Source organism: Pogoniulus pusillus, chromosome 28 (assembly GCF_015220805.1).
Source record: "Pogoniulus pusillus isolate bPogPus1 chromosome 28, bPogPus1.pri, whole genome shotgun sequence".
NCBI classification, from domain to species: domain Eukaryota; kingdom Metazoa; phylum Chordata; class Aves; order Piciformes; family Lybiidae; genus Pogoniulus; species Pogoniulus pusillus.
This window is the reverse complement of record NC_087291.1, coordinates 9327855-9352731: the sequence shown is the minus strand read 5'-3', so window position 1 is coordinate 9352731 and position 24877 is coordinate 9327855. Positions and strand designations below refer to the sequence as shown.

Genomic DNA, 24877 nt, shown 5'->3' with positions numbered 1-24877 from the left:
TCAGTTACCTTACTCAAAAGACATCAGAAAAGGCTTCATTAAAATAACAAATATATGTAAATAATGAGAATCTTGTCAAAGGCCCACAAATTAATAGAAGAAGCAACAGAGATAGACTGCAACAAGGTAATTCTGATGTGGTATTAGAAAGTTTTTGCCATGAGAGCCATGAGAGAGGGCATAAGCAGATCAGTCTGTGGACTTCCTACCCTTGGAAACTTTAAGAGGGAGCAAATCCCCACACAACACCCTCCCATGGTTGTAGTTCTAAAGAGGGCCCATGCCACAAGACAACTCACATTCATAGCAGCAATATCATTTTCATAGGACTCCCTGATTTTCTTCATAATTTCTTCCTCAGCCTTGGCACAAGTTTCAATACTGCCTTTAACTGTAATGGTCCTTTCTGGATTATAGAGTGTCAAGTCCTGCAACCTGCAAATGAAACAGAAGTGGTTAGTTAACAAGCAGTGGAGGGTGGTCATGTTGTACCACTGGAGTGTGATGACATCCAAGTGTGTCAGATTTGCCCTCCAAAGAGTGTAGTAACAACTCATAACGGGGCTCAGACAGTTCTCAGAGAATCTGGAGAAACTCTGTTCTCACAGCAAACACAACAACCACCACTGCAGCGAGCTTTGGCATCAGGTGGTTGAGATGCGTTTAGGTGCAACACAAGGTAGAAACCATCACGCTCTGTAGCAACATGAGCAGTGCAGCACCATTCACCTTGGTGCTCCACACCAGCCCCAGCAGCAGAGAGGGCTTCACACAGTTTAGACACCACTCAAACACAGACCACAATGAACTTTCTTTCCTTCAGAACAGTAGTGGACTCCTTAAGGAAGGAAAGGGGGAGAAAAGCCCAATCCTCAGTGAAACTGCAGAAGAGCCTCCAAATCCTCATAACAGGAAAATCAAAAGCTATGTCCGAGTCAACATTTGCTGCACACCACCAGTAACTCCTCAGGGAAGACCAAAGGGCAGCAGCATTAAGTGAGTACTTGGTTAGGTAACAAATGCTGACCTGCTACAGTAAACCAGAAGAAACTGCCTGAGAAGCCATGGCACATTCATTTACTGAGAAAAGGTGAGCTGAAAGGGTGAAGGCAGAAAAAGGTACAACTAAAAATTGCAAGCAGGATGCAGGAGGAGTGAGGAAGCCTAGGGCAGGAAGGAGCCAGGAAGCAGCATGCAAGGCTTGCGTTCTTGCACAGCAGGCAGCATGGCAACCTGCGCATCTCCGTTCAGCAGCAGCAAGCACAAAACGCAGCCAACAAGGCAATCCTTAAGTTTCTAGAGTGCGAGCACTGAGTTACTGCCTCAGGAAGGAAGGTGGTGGAAAACACCCCAAGGAAGAAACACTTCCCCAAAACAGCTGCCTTACTTTAACTTATGGACAAGCTTACCAAAAAGCCTGAATGAAGAGACCAGGAGAAAGACTAATTAGACAAAGCAGAATCAAAGGGCATTAGATGCTCTCTTTTATCTACCGATTCAACCAGGTAACTTCATGGGGCTGTTTCAGGCATAGCATGGCAAGTATAATCTTGAGGCCAAGATCGTAACACAAAGAAACCATTAACTTGCTAAACCAGAAAGTACTCTGCAAGTGTTCACAGACAGTGTGTTATTTGTGCCATTGATAAAGATAAGTTGGTTTCACAGAACGAAGTCTGTTATCCCATTTCATTTTCTTCCCTTAAGCAACAGCATTAGTAGTCCCTGTACTGTTTGCAAACAGAAATGTCTGTGATGGTACAAGCCAGAGCACCCCAGCTTTAGAAAACCCTACTTTCAAAACACACTTACTTGAGTGCGTTTTCTCCAACTGATTCACTTCTCTTCCTCAGACTAATTCCATAAATATTTACATACCTTCAGGAGGGTCTCAGGTTCTTTCACCCTGTTTTGAATTTCTTCTTTTTGAGGAACTTCAATCACCCTTAGCTTCCTTGCCTTCATTTCAGCTGTTTTCTGCAGTACACTTTTTTTGATCTCCTATATATATTTACATTTCTTTGTACATCTTCATGTACCTTCCAAACTTCCTCCCTTTCCTACAGTCTACAAGCCTTAATCTCACTCTAAGGCCTAAATTCAGGATGTGCCCAAATGCTTGAAAGGTCATGCCAGAGTATTTGTTATTCAGAACAGGAGGTTCTCTGAAGATATTACTTCAGGGTAAAAGTAGTACTAACAGCCAAGCTTTTGCAGAGATGTTGATCTAATCAGTGAATTGCAGATTGCCAGTAAAGGTGAAAACTCCTATTTAATCTCAGCTAAATTTGAACAGGTCTTGGTTACCTTCAAACTCAGCTGAAGCCCAAAAGTTATTACTTGGAAGCAGACTAGTCAGTATATCCCAGTTTGGCTGCTAGCGGTCAAAAGAGACAGAGCTGCTACTGAAAACACTCTTTTAGTATTCATTTGCTTTACTCCCTTCTTTCTTATCCAAAAAATTAATCTCTACCAGAAACTAAAATAGTTTCACTCATTTTCACACATAGCTCAGAACCAATGCAAGGTTTACAGCTTCAAACACTCATTACATGTGGTATATGATGTTAAAAGCAACTGACATGTGAAGTATAGTCTAACTCAGGCTCCACAGAGCCTATGTTATTTTTAGGCTTGCTCTTGACTGAGTTTATAATGAAGACTTACTACTTACATTGCATTTAACTAAGATTAAGTAACAGTTTAATCCATGTTACAGAGAGGCTGCTCATCTCAGCCTTCAAAACATGTTTTTGCAAGAGCTCTGTGCCTAAATGCACTGTGGTGGCACTGCTGCTGTTTGAGACACTCCACCAAAAGATTAGGTCACTAAAAACTTACGGAGATATTGTGATTTTAGTGTCTGTGTCCTGTTCAATTTTCTTCAGGTTTCTTCCTTCTTTGCCAATAAGTCTGCCAACAAAGTTGTTATGTGCCAATATCTTCAAGGGAATTTCTTCTGTACTGTAATGGAGATTACATCCAGTGAGATGCAGGAGACCACAGTTTAAGTTCTACTGTGTATTATGGATAGATTTTTTCTTGCCCCAGAAGTGTCCACAACTCCCCCTCATTTACACAGTCATACTAGATGCAGAATAAGTCTGAGCATAACACATTCTTACACACTGTCATCTGTAAGCTTCATGGTAATACACCTGCTAAATACATCTTAGACTAAATTAGCAAGAGCTGCTGGCAAGGAAGAAATACATCTTCAACTTCTTAGTGAGAGCTTACAACTTGTTATGCTCTCCCTGATTAAAAGCTATTAGTTGCTCAAGGAAGGTCAATACTTGCTCCAGTTCACCTCAAAATCACAGCTAGACAATAGCTGAGAAGACAGATGTGTGCTAGGACTAAGCAAACCAGTAGGCTGCCCCAACAAGTAAAAATGATTATTTCCTTCACCTACTGAAATATGAAGATTCACTTGTTAACAGTTTCTGAAGATTCCCTGTGCAGCCAACCAGAATTCAGACTTTTTTGTGCTTCCACAATGAGATGCCTTTTACTCACAATTTAGTGTCTTGAGCTTCCTTTTGCATGATCTCCATGATGATTTTACAAGCCGTGGAGCAACCTTCAGGAGTTGAGTGGATGGTGATGGGTTTCTCAGCAGCACCTGCATTCTCTTTGCGATGGATATCAATTCTTGGGGAAAAATAACAAAAGGCAAAACAAAAGAGAAAAACACTCCTTGTAACCTGGTACTGTATGGCAAGCCTTGCATATTTCCAACTCTCGTTTATTTTGACCTAGCACTGACTGCATTTAAGTTGTTTAGCTACTTACATATGCCCTAAATACTTGGGCTTTGGGCTGTTTTTTCTTGTTGTTACAAAGTGCTTCTCCCATCCTGATTTTACCAACTAAATGGCATTTTAGTGGAAAATGGGATCTATTTTTCTCATTAAGGTCTCATCAAGATATTCAGGGAAGTTTTTAGATAGATGATCTGTGGTAAACCACTGAAGACAACATTTGATCAAGCTTTCTCAGCCCTGTCACTCCACTGATGATGACTATATAGCTACAGCCAAGGCTGTCTCTCATCTTGCCTTCAATGACCTCAGCAGCAGACTTCCCTAGCACTTCTCTGCTAGCAAGGAACATCATGGCACTTGTATTCATCTCCAAGATTACTTTCCAATGTTTCTAAACCTAAACATTTGTCCTGGTATTACCTTTCTGCTAGTTCGACTGTTCCCCACACTGAGTCTACCAGCCTTAGTCTACACCATGGTTTATGTATCTCTAGGAGTTGAACTAAAATTAATTATGACCCACATGAAGAAAATGCTTTGGATATTATTTACCCTGTGTCAACCAACACTCTCTGTCACATACACTCTCTGTCTCTGCCTTCTGCTTCCTCCTCTCTCCCCTAAATCACAGTTGTTCCCAAACTTAAAACAACCATGCTGTTACTTTTCCATAATCCCCTTAATTTTTCCAGTTCTTTCTGGTATGCACAACACAGCATTTCCAAGCAGCCCATGGCAGTCCCTAGTGCAACTGGAAGTAGATGACATCTCTCTTTTTATCCCCAAACCCATGAAGATGTCAAAGTTACATATCTGTAAAGTTGTAAAGTTAGCAACCTGGGATTTTTCAGCACTATCCAGACTTCTTTGAAGAGATCAGAGCTTTCCTTATGCCAATCTTCCTGGATTTTTAGAGCCCAAGAGCGTTATAGATACCACCTGAAAAACTGGTTGCTCATAAGCAAACCACAATGAAGTCTTGTCAGGACACCACAAATCTCTTAAAGCTCTGTTGTTAAACACAGCAAATAAGTCTGCTGGGTTACACGTGCTAATGAGAGGTGGGAAGGAACATCATGATAATCCCAGGTTTGGGAGGAGGAGCTACTGTGTGTAACTAGAGAGGACTTCTTCAATCCTCATTAACCACTCTTAAATATTAAATCACTCATGCTTATACCCCTCATGTGCAGCTCATTTCCAGGTCTTGCCTTGTGTAACTACAGAGCTGGAGGCTCATATCAGCATGCTGCTGAAGGCAGCATCTTTCACTCTCTGCATTTAAGGGTATCCTGGAATAATTCTTTGAATGGGATCCCCATCTCCCTCGGCACTTAGCTTTTCCTCGTGGGTAGGGATTTAACACACACTGAAAGCCATCTCCTCCAGTCTCTCCAGACCCTAGTGCTCTAAGCTTCTTAGGTCACTTAGCAGCTTGCTCTTTGCCTCCCATGCATTTCTTTTTGGTGTGGTCTTCAACTTGATAGCAACAAGTGTATTCAACAGGGGTGAGGTGTAAGGAGCAGGGGGAAATATGAATGTTATTCACATCCCAACCCCCCAACTTTTTTTTCCCCCCATTCTTGAACTGAAAATACTCATAAATACTAAAAAAATCCTAACTGAAGCTAGAATAGCTAATTACAGGCTTTGGTATGTCACTGCATTGACTATATCCCACAGACCAACACAGCTCTTTCAGTATCACTTTCTATGCCAGGACATTTTTACTACATCTATAAGCAAACTGTCCAGCATCAGGTACCATTCTACTAGCACTGAGTAATTTGAATCTTTTCATGTGGAAGAAACAAGTCAGGTAGTATTTGAACATGTGCCAAGGACAGAATCCAGTCCTTAAATCACGTGAAAGAGTTCCTATTGACTATTACCTTAGTTTGCTCTCTGGCCACACAGGTTAGCTGTGAAGTTTTACAACTTACTCTTTACATGGGAGATGAGAACACAATATTAAAGCTTTCAATGCAGTTTTGCAAAGTAGCTTACTTGGACTGTGTCTGCTTTGTGATATTTCTGATTGTGGCTCCTTCTTTCCCAATAATGGCTCCTACGAACTGTGTGGGAACCAGCATCCGTAGAGGAACGTCCGACTGTGGTTTCTGCCTTGTGGTTGCACCAGGTGAGCCTTGCCTTGGAGGACCCCTCTGTCCAAATCCACGTCTTCCCTGGGGATGTTGTTGTGGAGGTTGCTGGGCTGCCATTTCATCAGGGATGTATGCAACTTTCAAGGAATAGTTTTCAAGCTGAAACCCGTTCAGTTTTTCTATTGCTCTATTTACAAAGTGGTGAAGAGAGAAGAAAACAAAACTACAATCACATACATGGCCTTAAGAAAGGGGAAGGGATTCAGATATAGACTTCTTCACAAAGAGAGCGATTTGCCATTGGAATGGGCTGCTCAGGATGGGACACTTAGTGCCATGGTCTAGTTAATTAGATAGGGCTGGGTGATAGGTTGGACTGGATGAGCTTGGAGGCCTCTTCCAACCTGGCTGACTCTATGATTCTGCACTGTCTAAATAGCAGGACAAAGCAAGAAAAACCCATACCACAGTTCCAAAACAAGAAGTTACATTCTGAAGTCTTCAGTTGAGATTTGGATTACACTTTTTTCCCCTTCTCCTCTCTCAAGTCACATATTAAGGACTACAAGTTAGTTCTTGCTTGCTCTGGGCTTCTGTACACTTCAGGGTTGCATGAGCAAAACCTTTATCAGCAAAACCTCACAGGAGACGGAGCTTATATACTCAAAAGCATTCTTTTGCCTGATTTAATTTAAATCAGTTTCCCAAATAGAATTAAAGCTGCACCAGAGGGAAAACTTTTTAGCTGCTATCACAGCACCTTCATTAAGGTTTTTGCCAGCACAGCTATTTGGCTGGATTTTTTTGCAATATCTGACATAGCCATGACAGAGAGTGTGAAGAAAAAAGAAGGCAAGAAAGGAAGAAAAGAGCTATGAAAGAGAGCTCCTGATTCATTCTCAGCAGGGAACAAAGCTTTCAAAGGCAGCCAGTGGTATTTGAAATAAAGCCTAGCAGATGACCACATCACCTTACACTTTAACAACTAGTTGTGTTGTAAGCAAGATTGAAGTTAACCAGGAAATTAACCTCTCCATAGATGCAAAGGTATTAGAAGACTTCTCAGTGGAATTTTAAGTTCTCTTGTGCTTTTATGCAAAACAGAGCCCTCTGTTAATTATCAGAGGGATACTGTCCACATGCACACACCACTCATGCCATGGTCCTGCACACTGAAAAACCACTCAGTCATTCAGCTCTCCCTCTGCCCAGCCCTTCTAGCCAAGTTTGCAAGTCAACCAAGACTGATGGTTGTCTCTTCTCAGAGACAGCATAACTCTAGATTTAAAAACAGGTTTCTAGATTGCTCTGTGAGTGGAAAATTGCTAGAGTTAATAGAAATTAAGATGCAGAAAACAGGAATAGTTAGGCTACCTGCAACACACTGGTAAGCTACTGCCATAAAATTTAACATTTGCCCCAGAAAGACTTTTCAAGTTTTGCAAAGGGTAAGAGTCATTTCTGTCCTCCAGTCCCAGGTAGCTCGCGGCCCAAACTGGGACAATATATTATTCATGTGACCAGTGATACATTGATAACACTGAAAAGTGTGTTGATTTGAAGTAATTAATAAATGCCAGGCCTAGTCTTGGAGCAAAGATTATTGATAAGTTTCATTTAAAGAAAAAATGTAAATTAAAATCAGGGAAGAAAAAGGTTTCATCTTGTATTAAAGAACCTGCCAGCATTTTCACTAAAAAGCCCCAGTAACCTCATGCTCTGGAGTCAGAAAGTTAATCCAGTCCCTCTGTTCATCCACATTTCCCACCACATCCACATGTCAGTGCCAGTTAGCCAATGCTACCCTACCCCAGCAACCCTTTTACCTCTGCCCCTGCTGCAAAGGTTGGTGCTGGCTAAAGCACTGCATTTCCACAAGGTAGCTGGTGAAAAAGCACTGTTCACCTCTTAGGTGTCCAATCTGACAGTCTGGGTCTAAAGCAGCTGTTCAAGCCAAGCAGCAGCTTTGCAGGTAAAACATGCTACATGGCTACTGAGGGCAACATGTCCCTCATCTCTGAAGGGCTAACCCAGCATCCTCAAAGTACTGCAGTCAGAATAAAGAGCTTGTGAGAAAACCAGTAATTTGTGTCTTAGAAGCAGTGTTTAATAAGGGCTGGTAATAAATAAGGCCCAAGGCAACACCAATGAAGAACAAGGAAAGCAAAATATTGAATAACTGATCACTGCTCATTAAATACCTCTGTTCACCAAATGAGACATTGGTCCTGTGGGAACAGGGCAAGAGCGTAATTACTCCCACAACAGAAGAGTCTCTTACAGCATATGGCAAAAGAGAGCTAGGCAAAAAACTGCTGAAGCCATTTCAAACCTGGCATTTCTTAACCTTGGCTCTCTGGACTTCAAAAAGCATTTCATTACAGAGTAAACTATCTTTACAAAGCCATATGGTGGTTTACTCTTAAGGTCAGTGAGCAGGCAGACCACTGAAACTTGTGTTCCTATGGATTTGTCTCTGAAGTCCTAATTTCTGCATAGATTTCCAATGTCTAAGAGCTATTTTACTGAGGTCTCCGTCCACGGAGATTCTACCTGGGAAATGGATCTGGAGCCTTCCCCTTGTGCATCCTGAACATAGAATTTCTTACTGGCATCTGCTGCTGCCTTGAGTTTTACTGAATCAGACAAAAAAACCCAAACACACAGCTGAGCTGCTACCAGGGGGGCAAACAGCACCAAACAGTGCAATTGCACAAGTCCTGTTTCTTTTGGAATCAAACCTGAGATAAGAGAAAGGGAGTATCAAAATTCTGTCAATCTGGTAGGCTTCAGACTAACATTCAGCCCAACTTATTTCCATGTGTTCATCTGACAAGTTCAGACACAGAAACATTCTGGGAAAGAAGCTATCTCCTCTGAGTTTAGAACATCTTAAACAAGAATCCCAGCACTACAAACCTCACATTAAAGTGCTGCATGACATTTCCTCTTCTAAAGAAGAGCAAGAAGGACGAGACTAGGCTTTGTTTGCAACTCAACTCCATACCTACCATGATTCCACAAGAAATTATACAGCAACAATTCACAGGTGTATGCATCATATTTTTCCTGGAAAGAAGGTTAGAATTTTCCTGCTTGACAAATGCTAAATAGCTAAATGTTTTCACATGAATATAAGAACCTTAAATCCAAAGCAAACTGAGAAAAGTTCCTTTCTCACTGGAGAAAAATCAATTATGTCACCAACCAACCATCCTTGGCCACCAAAGCCGTGTGATGACAACAATAGCACAGCAAAAATAAATACTGGATGGGTTGGTTTTGAGCAAGTATTTGAAGACAAGCCTGTTAATAAGTTTACTTTCTGAGTTAGCTACTAAAACAGTACAGTATCTCTAGTACTATGTACTGGAATCTTGTATACTGGAGATACTACAGTGGTCTCACTTGTTTTAATTACTCTAGACAGGTACAGAGAACATTTGAATTCCCCTCATGAGCCCAAAAGATCTCCATATTTTACAAGCTGACTTGTTTCATAATGTGACTTGGTCAAGTGATGAGAAGTCAGAAGCAAAGTAATTAAATGCTTCTCTCCCAAGCCCTCTGTGAGGATGATGCTCCCTGGGTCAGTGGTCTCACATTCTGTGCTGGTTTGGCCAACAGAAGGGCATGCCCACACCACAGACTTTCAGTGATGCAGCAAACACACAGCTCTGGTGCATTGCTTACAGACAGTAAGCCCACAGCTTCCCAAAAGTTACTGTAGCTGCTGAGCAACGCCTGACAGTTTTCACCAGGATTATCACACACCTTCATTTAACTGTTCCAGACCCATTTTTATCACTTTTGTGGCACAAAACATTGGACTGGAAACAGGCAATGTGATGATTCTGCAGTCCTTCAACATCAAAAGGAGGCAAGAATTTTAGAAGCATCTAGGCACTGCTACAGGAATGAGGAAAAGGGAGGAATAAAAGAAGCCCGGAAGAGAGAAGAGCAATTTCAAACTGTCTTCTAGACGCATGTCAGGCTTCTGTAAAACTCCATCTAGGACAGCACCTGTGGTCAGCAGAGCCATCCTTGCTGAGCTCCAGAGGAAAGCAAGTTCCTGGTTCTTCACAGCACTAGGGGCACCTGTTTCAATCCAGCTATTGTCCTGCAAGTGTTGCAGTTCAAACACCTTAAATCCAGCTGCTTTTGTAAAACACATACTCACTTGGATCACCTCAGAAACTCAACTGCAAACCACAGCAACACCACCTCTGCCTTTCTGCAAAGACCTCTGCCCTCTCAAACAGGGGTGGGATTCTCCCTCCAAGACCACAGGTGCATAAAGGCCACACAGGTTACATCTGTCAGAAGTCACAATTAGTACCTACTAAACAAACCACAAACCATCATTTTTTGCAAGGGCTAAAGTCTTACAGTCACTTAGTGAGAACAAAGAGGGGGAAAAAACCCTGTATGTATCAGGAAGCTTCCTCTTTAAGAGGTGATCTGCTCTATCAAATCTTCTTTAAATTTGATATTCAGTGAAAATGTGAAATGATTGTTTCACATGCCAGCAAGAGCTGCTGCACATCAATTTCCACGTAGGTCAGAGTTTCCCTATAAAACACATTCAGTAAGAGGCTGCAGTGACTGCTGCCTGTGCTCAGTTACACCTCTACAGCGTGGCTTACTTTCATGCAATACCTACTCATAAGTAAGAGGATTCCTACAGGAAAAGGAAACCTCCAAACAAATGTTCTGTAAAACTAGTCACCTGAGATTTTCTGCATCAAAATGACACCTCACTGCTGTCCTCTCCTGAGCTCTCTGTGAGAGGATGCCTGCACAGCCTTCTTCCTTCTGATGCTAGTGGAGGTTAAGCATCCTAGATAAATGAGTACAGTAAAAGCACCGAGTCTTGTGCTAGAAATCATTCATCCATTGAGAGCATGATGACACTAAGCACCAGATGAAGAACATATTTCTCTCCCACATGCAGCTCGTACGTACACCACCTTTCTTTCTTCCTCCCTGAGCAGGTATTTGCATACTGAGAAGATGGTACATGGTAATTTTATTTGGGCATAATGAATTCTTTGTGCATTAAAGAAAAAAAAAACCTAAATTGGTTTTCACTAGCAGGTCTGAAAAGAAATAAAAAAAGAAAAGGAATAATCTAAGATTATGAACATAGACCACTGAATTTTCAGTATGATCGTTCCTATGGCAACATTAGTCCTGACCCATAATGGCATGTAGAAGTACTAGTTGTGTGAACTCTAATTCATTAATCAGGGATACATTGTGTGCACACAGAGCTCTCTGCTTTGCTGGAAAGGCAAAATAAATTGTTTCCTTCTGCAAGTAGTTTAATTAAAGAGTGTCCACAGGTGTCTTCAAAGAGTAATATACCTGCTTCTACCTGCAAAGATGCAGATTCCAAGCTCCTCACATTGCAGCCTGCATCTAAAATACTCCATCAGTTATGAGACGTGGCCAACACACTCCTCCTCATACTAGAGATAAGAGGTAAACAAAACATCTAGCCCTACACTTAAACAATATACACCCATTCCACATGTGTAAGACAACTTGGCACAAAATTTCCCTCCCAAAAGCCCAGGCAGAGCAAAGTTCTGCAGGATGCGCTAGGCACACACACTGGGACACTCTGGAGAGGGAGAGGGGAAGGGTCATAATATCTGGGAATGGTAGCCATGATTTAGGTGGCAGCATATCACAAGGACACAATCAACAAGTCCTGTGGGTTGCAGTCAAGAATCAATGTTAGCAGAAGAGGAGCTGCAGATGGCCTCTAGCAAGCAGGTCATGAGCTGGGTCAGTACCTGGCTGCAGCTGGTTGGGTTGTTCTAACTGAGCAATAGGCATCAAGCTCTACCACTTGCACTTCAGTCTCCTCTCTTCCAAATATTCCATAGCCCACCAGAAGGTGCAGTAGCTGCATATGCCATAACAGCATGCCTATGTTTTGTAAGGCCCTCTCCAGGAAGGATAGCAGCAGGGGCAGTTTCCAATTTGGAACAACCCCTCTTCCTCCCAAGGGCTTGCAAGAAGAGGGATGAGGTCACAGTTGTCCTGAGGGTCCCAGCCACCTTCTCACTACCCAGTCCTGGAGAGCAAAGATTTCACAGGGCTGTGCATGGCTCTCTGCTTCCTGTACGCGTTTACACAAACCTACCAAGCTTCCCACAAGTACCTGATCTGCCCTGCTGACTCCTCTCTTCTGGCCACATAAAGATGATGAGCAGCATCCTACTCCTTCCTGCTAATACAACCTCATGCCCACCCAGCAAAGGAGGCGGCATCACTGTGGTAGGTCAAGCCATGGACCTCCACTCCTGAATGTAAGTCAATAACTGCACATGTGTCAGATTTTGGGTTCTGTATGTTCTTTCCAACACTTATTTCTCAAAAGGACTGCAACGTTCTTCACAGATTTTAGTTTCCAAGCTAATTTTGGACATAACTCTGCATTGAATATGCCACAACTTCTGTACCATCCTAGAGGGGAAAAAAAACCAACTGACAGCGACTCTTGCAAGATAGAAGAAGGCTCTGTTTCCTAACTGTGTGGAACTAAAAGTTCTGTTCAAAAGTAATATCCTCCAAGCAATAGACATCACACCTGTTTGGAACTGCTTATCAAAACTATCTCCAGATTGTCTCTCAGCACCCTCACCACAGCACTGCTGGAGCATGCTCCAGCAGCTGCAGCAATGCCATATCCAGCAGAAAGGTAGCCAGCTTTGAAGGCTCTGTCAGCCAGCACCCAGATCAGCATGTGTGCTGCAGAAAGTGCAAGAAAGATGCAATTAGAACTGGGGGTCTGCTGTATGGCTTATGGTATTTGCTCCAGAATTCATGGCCAAGATCATCCTTTATCCTAAATAGATAAACTTCAAAATACAAAGCTTGTTATCAGCTACTGATCCACACAAACTCTAGAGAGCTTTTAATATAGTCACTTCTTGTTACTCCTTGCACTGTGTAGGACTGACCAACACCATTTTTATCAGCTATCAACACTTGTATAACACTCCCCCTTCATAGCCACTTGCTGTCCACCATAGCCAGATCCAAGAAGCAAAGCTAGGTCACGTTTGAGAAGATAACTCAACTGAACCACTCCAGAATAGCCACATATTCATAGGTCCTCTAGTAATCCTTGATAGCAGTTCCTAAGAGCTGGGTTTTATTCCTGCAAAAATCTCTATCCAGCTGATTCTTCACTCAGAGGTCTCTCAGTTATTCCATCCTGGACCCAAATAATCTAAGCTAACGTTTTCTGTACAGAAAATGGACTCACTCTCTTAAGAATGTGTCTATATCAAACCATTCACAAAAGCAAACCAAGACTCCTCCATCCACTCTACTCACTCAAAGCAACCAAATTGTGTCAACTTGCATTGCTTCAGGGCCACCTTCAAGATTCATGCTGGATGCTAATCCACCTCCAGCAGATTCAAGGTTTTTCAGTTATTGGCATATGATTTCTCATGCAAAACAGGCTTAGCTTATCTCAGCATTGCCTTATCATTTAAGATAGTTTGAGGGGGGAAAAACTGTATGCTGATATTTTCCACCTCAGAAGGGAGAGTACAAATCCAGGAACCCACATCACAGATGATAGGCAGATTAAAATCATGTGCAATGTTTCTTCCCATGCCACGTTAGGTACCTCCTCCTTACACTTTCAGAAGAACAAAGCAATGCGAGTAGCTGCAATTTTTAACACAGCACTCTTAAGTCTTCTCAGAACTAGAAATTCAACATTTTTCTCAATTTCCATGCAGCAGAATTGAAAGAGTGGAACACTAAGGAAGAATATATCAAATTATTCAGATTTTGAGAAGAGGCAGGAAGCAAATTCAAGAAAACCCTCTTTTCCTTCAGCTCCAGAGTACACAAGAGACACCACAGACTCAAGTTTCTCATCACATTTGTTTAGACTACACTAACAAGCAACCTAACACTTTGAAAGATTAAATACATGTGCTGTATTCAAGTTACACAGGAGGCATAATTACTTAATTATATGTACAAATATTATTTCACTCCTAATTTTGAATTAATGCACACCATGAGCAGTCTCTGAATATTAACTGCTGATTGCAGTTAGCCACAAGGTGGCAGAAATTTCAAGGTTAAAATGAACGAGATCATCGCAGGCAATTCCACGAGTTGGGTTTTGCTCATCCTTCTACAGCTAGAAAAGAAAACCAGGGGAAAGAATACCTATTCTATTAAAAATTCTGGAACACACAAGGCTTTTTTTTCCTACCTGTGGTGGAAGAGCAACATTAAACCTATAGCACAATACATAATACGGATGCTGAGAGCAAAAAGACAACCATTTAGAAAGTCAATCTTTAATACCTAGGTTTAAAAGTTACATTACTTACATTTTAAGTGTAAAACACAGCTTAAAAATGGAAAAGTGCAACTAAAATAACTGATCTTGTGGTGGTATTCAGATTACCAACTTTTGTGAGTTTGGAAGCAGTATTAAAGTTTTCTAATTAAAAAAAAAAAAAAAAGAAGCTACAATGACAGGGAAGTCACAGAAAAAGAACAGAGAGAAGAAGGACAGGCAGAGAGCAATCAATGTTATCAAAGGGCATCACAAACCTTTTGGTTTAAAAAGCTACCAACTGAGCAGTAACTCCAATTCTGTCACTGTCCAGCCCTCTCCAGTCTAAGAATGTTAACCACATTTCCAAAGTTATTCATTTTTTTTTCAGTCAAAGTTCAGGGAAAGCTGATGACAAAACCCAGCAAATTAAGGGAAAGTACACACGAGCTTTAGCAAGGTAAAGCCTGGGAGACCTGCTTAGAAATTATTGCTCATGTGGTCATTTTGTCAATTAATTAATCAGAAATGAAGTTGCATAAAAATCATGAATTCCAAAACACAAGTTAGACAACAGCAACAAGCAAGTGAGATACTTACTGTCTAGCCTGGTCCTTATTGCCATATGTTACATTTACAACTGCAGTCTCGGTGTCAGTGTTCACTAGAGAGGAAAATGCAATGAAGAGAGGTTAAGTTCAGTGTGCACACTCTTCCCACTACAAATCTAAAAGCCATTTGAGAGTAGAGCCATACCTTGCTCACAGTTTTCCACTGTTCCATACTGAGCTAACAAACTATCCAACACCTGTCAAAAAGAAATGGCAGATTTCAATTTCCAAACAGACAGACAAAAGCCTGGAAAACCACTAACGTCTGTAGTCATTTTGCCAGAAGACAGAACACTCAGGACATCCCTTCTAATAAGGAAGAAATGTGAACTGGTTTTGGAACAACACACACACACACTCTGCTTTCCTCACATCAGAAAAATCTGCTTTTAAAACCTCATGAATGTGAAAATACAGCATGGAACTCCAAGAAGTCACTCTGCATTGCATGTCCCAAACTTACAAAATAGACCTTCAAGTCACCAGGACCCAGAAGGGGCTGAAGCAAAACCAGAAATAATTAGAGAAAACCAAATCTGAAATGAAGTCTTTCAGTGCATCCTAAGCACCTGTCTGTTGCTTAGTCACATGTTAGCTCTCCTTCCTGATACTACAGAGGTCACACATGAAAAAGTATGTTACTTAGTGGGGGCTTGTCTACATCAAGGAGCTAACTGGAACAACCAAAGCACTAAGAGATGCTCCACAATTATTTTGACAGTTTTCCCGAAGACCCATTCCAAAGGAACCACTTGCACATTGTATTCTAGCAATTATTTGAAAGTCACAATTAATTTGTCATTTGGTAGAAAGCTAGGGAGGAACAGATAAAAAAAGACATGACAAAGGGCAAAAGAAATCTGAATAAAGTCGTTTCGTTTGGCACAATTTGTTTTATTCCAGTCAAATGGAGGATGAAGAAGGGGCGAGAAATGCAGAGACTCTCAAGAAAAATCAAGATGTCAGAACACTCCAGTCAAAACATCAAAGCATCAACAGTTGCATCACTTGTAAAATTCACATGGGATAGAGTTTATTTTCTTCCCATTTCTTCCAAGAACAGTGACTATGGCAGTAACCAGCACAGGTCACAAGCTGTGGTTTAGTGCATCCTAATGTTTTGTCTCGGGAACTCATATGATGCTGGAAAGGTTAACAGTTTACACCAGGAAATAAAAATGATTTTTTATCAAGTCAGCTTGCAACCTCTTCTGCAACCAAAGAGCCATTCTTCAGTAAAAGGCAAGAAGTCAGTATGGGGGGGAAGGGGAGATGGCAACAGGATGGGATGGACACACCTTTCAGGAAAGGAAGGAGCCAAGGAAGCAAAGGACATCAGGAAATCAGTAGGCGTAACAACATCTGTGCAGCTTCTTATTGCTGCATGCTTCCACTTGCTCTAACCAGCAATTGAGTGTGCACAAACCCTCAAACTGTAAAATTCAGAGTCTATATCCTCAGGAGATGAAAAAAGTGAAATTATGATATATTAATGTACCGTATACTTCTACTGCAATATAAAAGACACTTCCAAGGTAAACTGCAGTTTATATGCCCGAACCTAATGACAACTTAGATCAATAGAGAATTCCCAGTCTTTACCACCCAACTAAAACTACAATTGCACACAGACCTTTTAAACAGCTATTTAATTGGCAATGCACTGCTTGCCAAGTTGGTGCAACACATTACTGCAAAATTTCCCCATCCTTTTGTGGAGTCTAGTGAGCTTTCCTGGCAACTGTTCTTTGCATAGGCAAGTTGCTAATTGTCCTCTCCTCCTGCAAGCAAAGATTAGGATACTCTCAGAGCCTGATTTTTTCATCCCCTCAAAAAAATTTTTTGCCACTCCTCAGATCTGACAATTTAAAACTTAAGGAAAACTTTCCTCTGATGTCTGCTAAAATATTACCGAAGTAGTGTTGCACCAGGGGATTAAAATAAATGAAAGTCTGTGGAACATCCTTTTAAGACAATTGAAATGTCAGCAGAGACAAGTGGGAGTTGCAAGGTCTTGCATGTTCTGTGGCCACACTTCCACACAGGCCAAGAATCACCTCCTGAGATTAGAGAAGAGCCTCCTACCTACCATACACACAGTGGTAATTGTTCCTCCACTGAAATCCATAGGTGAGCAGAATCTCTGACGGAATCAGGGGTTTGGAACAAGCAAAGCAAGTCTCTGGCTTAGAGATCCATTCTCAGACGTTTACTTGAAATAGGACACTGAAGAGTTAATTAGTCTGATACAGCAATTCCTTTGTCCCTGTAGTATGTCAACCACCGTGTCCTATTACACAGCAGACCATGCTACAGCACAAGCTAATGTCTTTAGCCGAGACAAATTCATTATCTTTGAACTGTGCAGACCACCAGATCATGTCCACTCTGCCCCAAAGCTGCATCACCTCAAAATAGCAAAAGCCAAAGCTGTAATGTCAGAGATGCCACAAGACTTGGCTGGATAATAATTGATATCCTGTAAGCTACTTCCATACCAAATTCATATTCTGGGATAATCATACCTTTACATTAAGATCCATGCACTCAAGTCACTGGCCATGAAGGGAAAAAAGAAAGCTTTGAAGCTGAACCCAAACAACTTTTTCAAGATAACAGTTCTTAGAGAGAGTGTCAGCATGTTCTGGTCAGCCTCTCAACATGCTAGCCTTGCATCTGCTCCAGGAAACCCAAGAACCAAAAGTTTCCTGTTAAACAGGAACAGCCCAGGATAGCACATGCAGCATCTCACTCCTCTTCACTAGGAGTTCTCCACTTAGGCTGCTCTCCTTAATCCCCTTCTGAGCTGTTTCAGCCAGAGACCGTGTCCATCTGGGCCTTAATCCAGCTGATTTGAGTCCCATATTCTTAAGAGTTGCTTTACCAAACAGATGTATGAGAAGTTTCATTAACTGAAATAAGAAACAATCCTCTTTGGTCAAAGACACTTGCTCTGAAGACTCCTCTATTTTGATCACAACTGGTCTCATGAAGCAAAGTTTTAAGCATGATCCATACTGCAAGGTTAGCCTTTTAACCTAATTGCGTTCAAAATGCACTAGCAAAAGTTTCAGCAGCAGTTTGGGTGCTTGCGTGTGAGAAGCAAGCTTCATGGGTGAGTACACTTCTAACTGAACCAGCTGATGCAGTTGGAAGAAGTCATTGCAAGTGTATTCAAAGCCATATCCTCTACCTCACTACACTTTCCAAACAGAACTCAACTCCGAGGGTTTCTTGCTTCACTTGCATTTACTGCAGCAGCCAGTTTCTACTGGTGTCCTTCATCTGTTCTTATTTCTCTTCACACTGTCTTTTCCCTCTCCTCAGTTTTTTTTTTTTTGCCTCTAGCCCAAAGCCTCTAATTCTGCTGCAAAACAAACATGTTTTGTTTAAGCTGCTCTTCCGTAACACTCCTCGTGTACAGCCTTGTTGGGCAATCAGAACAAAATTCAAAGCCAAGTTGGTGGTGCAGCAGCAATTCTGATGAGCAGCTGAAAAGAAAAGTTTATTTGTACAAATATTTAATCTAAGCTAGAGGGGGGGAAAAAAAAGTCTTTCCTTTTCTTGAGCTCTCCTTCTAGCAGTTGTCTAAATTGGGTCTCCTGCTCTTGTTGTAGCACAGATGTCTCTCTCACAAAAAGCTGCAGTCTTATACTGTGGACTTTCATTCATCAGACTCTAAAAGCCAATTCTGACTTCATTATAAACAGCATTACCCTACACCAAGCCCCACAAATGGAGGCTGCTTCACAAGGCAAAAAGAAACAAGGAAACGTTGCTCCTCAGTAGAGCCAAGAGCTCAAAGCACACTTTAAAACACCCCAGCTCTCATGCAGATTTGACAGATCTAGAAGCAGCACCTTTGAACAAACCAGAGCAGCGTTTGCTGTGCATTCAGATGTATTTTGTATATCTCTTCTCAAGGTGCTATAGGATTCCTTCCCTGTGTCATAAGCAAATTCATCAAGACATCTGGTCCATAAGCACAGTTATCCATATTGTTTCTCTCACCCAGCACATAGTGATGGGTGCTTCAGTGACACTGGAGAACTTGAAGTTATTTTCGCCACTCATGTAGAGCAAATCCATTAGATTATCACCCTCTCTTCCACGATATGTCAATTGGGTGTTAGAACTAAACAACACAAGGCAAATAACAGAGGCAAAAAGAAAGACAGGAGGATTAAGGCCATTCAGGATGAGACCACATGGAAATTTCTGTCTGCAAAGACAGAGTATTTCCAGTGATGTAAAAATGAGGGGGAAAGTAAAAGTTAAAAACGGTCAGACAACAGTGGATAAAGAGAGATGAAATGATTAGTGCAGGTGGCTTTTTACTTAAGAGAGAAGAGGTGCAGTGGTAGAAAACAGAAGAGGCAAATCAGGTCAGGATGGGGTGGAGGTGCAGAGCAATGCTGTTATCACGCCTGACATTAAGCCCAACTTCACTACTAATGCCACATGCACACTTCAAGTACTCTGTTGGTATATTGAAGTCCACAAAACAAAACAATTGGATAAACTATTAGTGCAGTACAGCTAGCCTGGTATGACCCTCACCTGGCCCAGGTGTGCCAAAATTTGCAGCTCAGCCTGAGTACAGATGACATTTTGTGACTTCAGTATGTGAAATGGGACCTCAGCAGAGCCAGTATTTCTCTCAGCCCCACCAGGTGCTAATGACTGATCCTGGCAGGGGAGAAGCTCTGCAAAAGTACTGTTGTGGATTGGCTTAGTCTTTTTGCTAATAAAAGAAGAAAAAATGCACCCCTGATAGGGCCCAGCTAGCACAGCTTCATGGGGCAGGGGGCAGCAGGAAATCACAGAATGATAGGGGTTAGAAGGCACCTCTGGAGATCATTCAGTCCAATTGCCATGCCAGAGTAGGTTCACCTGGGGCAAGTTGCACAGAATGGCATCCGGGCAAGTTTTGAATTACTCCAGAAGTGGAGACTCCACCATCTCTCTGGGCAGCCTGCTCCAGTACTCTACCACCCTCAAAGAAAAGAATTTTCTTCTTGTGTTAGAAAGAACTTTTTATGTTCAAGTCTGTGCCTGTTACTTCTTGTTCTCTCACCAGGTACCACTGAAAAAAGACTGGCCCCGTGCTCCTGACACCCAATTAATTAAATATGCAGCAGCCCATGATAAACACCTGAGGAAGCAGCCATTTATTAGAGGTGTAATGGGATAATTCTGCCACATCTGAAGAGAGCTTGGCTTCAGGTTGCCCAGCACTCCTCCAGCCTAGACAGCCTACCTGGACCACTGCCACCAAACCTAAGTCAAGAATCCCAACTTCCGACATTTTCACCATTCAAGTCAGAGCATGTTGGCCTCTTGTAAAGGCAGAGTAGCATGGACATGGAGCACCCAAACCAGAAGGTGCTCTGCCAGGACAGTTATTCCTCCAAAGTCCTGTGAATAGGCAAAGCCACTTTGAAATGGCTCAACACACTGCAGCATGTGGTGTTGGTGTTTTTCATCTTGTAGGCTCTCCAATACCCAGTTTACTGTCTCATGAAACCATGACCATAGTCTGGAAGAATCAGAAAAATAAGTCTGGAAGCTGCTGAAGTCATTGTTTGCACACACCAGAAAGGCAGTGCTTGAAAACAATAACTTTGGCTTATTTACCACATCCCATACAAACCCTGGAGTGAATTCTTCTCCTGGGAACTTGCAGTTGTATCCAAATGTTCAAAACTATTAATAAGTTTACCCTATAATACCATTCTGTTTAGGTGGCATTACCAGGGTTTTAGGAATGTGAAGCTCAACCACAGAGAACAAAGCCAAAATTGTCAGGAGGAACTACTAATTGAGTGACCAAATAGGACACCGAGGGGTTGGTTTTCCACAGGGCTCAGCAGATCAGCACGTTCAAAGCACAGCTTCAAAGCCTCTTTTGGTGGGAAGAACAGCATTTCTGCAGAAGACACCTGTGGCTCCTCACAAGACAAAGTGAAGACAAGGCACATCTTTAGCAACTGGCAGCAACTTCGTGAACAGTTTGCCTGGCAGCAAAGACTAGAAGGTGCAGAGTTCAACTTGCCATAGCAGCATTCAATTCCCCTAACCAAAGCCTTCTTCCTGAAAGTCCTTGGCTTGCTGCACATGGAGGTGTGCAGTAACTGGGGCACGACTCTCACAGGCAAGTCACCTCCACTGCACGAGCTGGATTTATTAGTTGACAGCAGAGCCATGCTGTGGCTCTCCCATGTCCCTCTCCTACAGTGCTGAGAGCACATATTAGGTCCCTATTCACCTTGCCCATTATGGAACATCTGAAATACTCAAAGGGAAAATAAGGAGGTAAGAGATGATGTAGACTACTTGAGCATTTGAAATTAAGCCAAAGATAAAGCAACTGAAAGCAGGTTGTAGAGCATCACATGCAACCACGACTACAGCTATTGTAACCAACTCCACATACCCCATGTGTTAAGATGTATTTCCAGATAACACTGCTGGACTATTTTCATTGACATACACACACACACTGCTATACATATCAAGGTAACAGAAGGAGGACTAAATGCTTGAAAACCACACTAGTTTGCCACAACATTTGAAAGAATCTGCCTTAAATCTGGATTAAGTCAAGAATCACCTCAAGTATAATTAGCATAACATTCAGCTACAAAGTTAGCTTCTCGAGAAGAAAATTAAGAGGACTCCAACAAGCATAAGCAATGTAGTAAACCTTTACAAATGAAGATCATCAGAACTTCCTCTCCCTCGTTTTTACGATTAAAAAAGTCATATGATGAAAGCATTCACTGAGAAAACATTTAACTCTGAAAACATTTAACTCAGAAGAAACTGAAATTTTGAGGCTTGTGATGGTTTGGGTGTTACCCACCCCACACACACACGCTTTGGGAAATCACCCAGACTAGACTCAGCAGCTCTGGAAATGGAATGAAGCTTTGTATTTACAGCTTAGCACAATGCACAAGCAAATATTTACAATAGATACAGCTATAGACAGAAATATACAAGTTAAAAGGTAATACAGAAACACAACAGCCCTCCCAGAAACCTGAGTCCCCAGGAGGGGCTCTCAACCACCCTTCCACCTTCCCCTACCTGTGCACTTTACCCTAGATCTTGCCTTAAGTTTAAGGCAGTTTTGAGGGTTGACCAGGGGGGTTAGGAAGCAGATGGATTAGTCACACAGACAGCAAGTTAGGTTAGAGAGAGGTGCAGCCCAAAGCCCAGAGACTCTGATATCTATATTTATGTTCTTGTTCTTATCCATCTCAGCAAGCCTATGAGTGCAGTAGACATGACCATTGTTTCCTTTCCACAGTCTGTAATCTAATTCTTCTCACCAAACCATTCTAGTTAGACTCAAACGAGCACAAGGCTGCAAAGTTAATCCAGGTACTGAGTGCAGGAAGCTAAGAGTTGCTGTGTGCTTTGCTGTTCCCACATGGCACCCTAAGCTGGAAATAGCCTGCTGCACGTACAGCAAGAAGGAAAGATTAGTGTGCATTACACCGAGGAGGTATGGGATGCAAAAAACAACATAGTATCGAGGCTGACAAATGGCACTAAGTGGTTTCCATGGTGGTGGTGGTGGTAAATTCCTGAGAAATGTTTAGAGAAAGGCAAAAAACCCCTTTTTAGGTGCATGGGTGGCCTCCTTCACAAAGAGATTAAAGGGAGCAGGATAATTCCGTTTGGAAATGAGTGAGAGGGAATATGATACAGGTATTATGAAATAACGAATCACGTAGAGATGGCCAAATTGGCAGCTTCTATTCACCCTTCATCTAAATTAAATGAAAACAAGTTTGAAAACACAGAGAAATAAGTATTTATGCAACATTACATGAATGCAATTAAGCTCCATGCAATAGCTAAGAGCTTATTAATCTCCTCCTCTCCTCACACTAGAGATGTGGCTTCAAGAGCAGCTTCTGATAATGGGAGAGTTTGCGAACCAGGTTAGCACTCCTGGTTCACTACCCACCCTGATTTCCAGAGAATTAGAAAGCCCTGTCATGCAGATTGGCCCCTAAAGGCAGCAACTGCTGTTTAACACAGCTAATCCCCGTTCCCAGGATCTTCTTGTGAGTGCTGCTGGGGCCCCCTCCTCCTCCTCCCCAGGCAGACGGGCTACCAGGCCATTGCTGCGGCTCGGCATGAGAGAAGGATCACATGCTGGGCTGGCAGATGGGTGTTGTGAAACGTAGTGGGAAGCAACAGAAACACTAGCTCGTGTTCATCTGCCTCCTCTCGCATCGAGGCGGCCAGTTTAAGTGGAAACACTCTCCTCTGCTTCTACGATCTCATTTGCAGTTTGCCAAAGAGAAGGGGGGGGAAAGCAGCTATGAAAGCATTACTATCCAGTGAGCATCCATCGCCCAACTTCCATTAAATGATAGACTACACAAAAGCAAGGGAGCCAACAAATTTTAAAGGAATGGTTGGAAAACGCACTGGGATAAAGGATGAATTTTCTACTTTACTCACAGCACTACTTTAAAACACAATTGGTTGTTTATTGACAGTTTCAACACCTTCCCGCAGCGGCATCCAGCCATGATCTCTGTCACAAAGGCTGCTGCTCAGTCTCACAGTGCAAGCTACAATGTCCTGCTCAGTGCCACGAGAATCAGAAAGGAATCAGCTACATATTCCCTTTCCCCCTCAACTTTTCAGCCTCCTCAATTTCCTATACTCCATATCACCTATTCTGTCCTACCATTCCCAGTAGAAAACGTGTGGGGTTAGTTGGAAGATTTACCAGGATGAACTGTGTTCGTCCTACACATTTTACTCTCTTCTGTGTGGATATGGGCACAAAAAGGGCACTTTTAACAGCTATTTTCTATACCTGTTAAAAAGTCTAGTGGTCACTTCATTACTACAAGGCTGGTGCTAGCCTGATATTTTTAGTTTCAGCATAATAATAGTTCAAAGGAAAAAAGGAAAAAAGGAAAAAAGGAAAAAAGGAAAAAAGGAAAAAAGGAAAAAAGGAAAAAAGGAAAAAAGGAAAAAAGGAAAAAAGGAAAAAAGGAAAAAAGGAAAAAAGGAAAAAAGGAAAAAAGGAAAAAAGGAAAAAAGGAAAAAAGGAAAAAAGGAAAAAAGGAAAAAAGGAAAAAAGGAAAAAAGGAAAAAAGGAAAAAAGGAAAAAAGGAAAAAAAGGAAAAAAGGAAAAAAGGAAAAAAGGAAAAAAGGAAAAAAGGAAAAAAGGAAAAAAGGAAAAAAGGAAAAAAGGAAAAAAGGAAAAAAGGAAAAAAGGAAAAAAGGAAAAAAGGAAAAAAGGAAAAAAGGAAAAAAGGAAAAAAGGAAAAAAGGAAAAAAGGAAAAAAGGAAAAAAGGAAAAAAGGAAAAAAGGAAAAAAGGAAAAAAGGAAAAAAGGAAAAAAGGAAAAAAGGAAAAAAGGAAAAAAGGAAAAAAGGAAAAAAGGAAAAAAGGAAAAAAGGAAAAAAGGAAAAAAGGAAAAAAGGAAAAAAGGAAAAAAGGAAAAAAGGAAAAAAGGAAAAAAGGAAAAAAGGAAAAAAGGAAAAAAGGAAAAAAGGAAAAAAGGAAAAAAGGAAAAAAGGAAAAAAGGAAAAAAGGAAAAAAGGAAAAAAGGAAAAAAGGAAAAAAGGAAAAAAGGAAAAAAGGAAAAAAGGAAAAAAGGAAAAAAGGAAAAAACGAAAAAACTAAAAAATGAAAAAACTAAAAAAGCAAAAAAGCAAAAAAGCAAAAAAGGAAAAAAGGAAAAAAGTAAAAAAAGGAAAAAAGGAGGAAAAAAAAACCACCAAGCAAGTTGGAAACTCTGTAACAGAATTGTGTCAAACTAAAAATCAGCGTTTGAATCCTCTTTTGGAACTGATCAACAATTACAGGTTCCAAGCAATCTCTCGACAAGGGATAATTTCATGAAGAGGCTACAGTAATGAATAATATTCCTTCTGGTGTAGATATGCTGGCACATTACTGAAACAGAGCCAAGTCAAGTGCTTGACACCAGGCAAAACTTTCCTGGAAAGACTGTCCCAGATTTAAACACTAAGCATTTTCTCCAGGAACTCCCTGTAAGTATCTAAGATGATAGAGGGAATTATA

At 41.5% G+C, this 24877-nt stretch overlaps 1 protein-coding gene across 2 annotated transcripts in view; it reads right to left on the bottom strand.

Annotated features, from left to right (window-relative positions):
• Positions 1–24877, bottom strand: part of IGF2BP3 (insulin like growth factor 2 mRNA binding protein 3) — a 118167-nt gene that overhangs the window by 30360 nt on the left and 62930 nt on the right. For both annotated transcript variants that reach the window (XM_064166949.1, XM_064166950.1), the window contains exons 5-10: positions 14955–15006; positions 14799–14862; positions 5775–6059; positions 3520–3654; positions 2842–2964; positions 300–435 (exon numbers count right to left, since the gene is read on the bottom strand). In XM_064166949.1, the coding sequence (XP_064023019.1) occupies positions 300–435; positions 2842–2964; positions 3520–3654; positions 5775–6059; positions 14799–14862; positions 14955–15006 (795 nt within the window). The remainder of the gene's footprint in view (positions 1–299; positions 436–2841; positions 2965–3519; positions 3655–5774; positions 6060–14798; positions 14863–14954; positions 15007–24877) is intronic.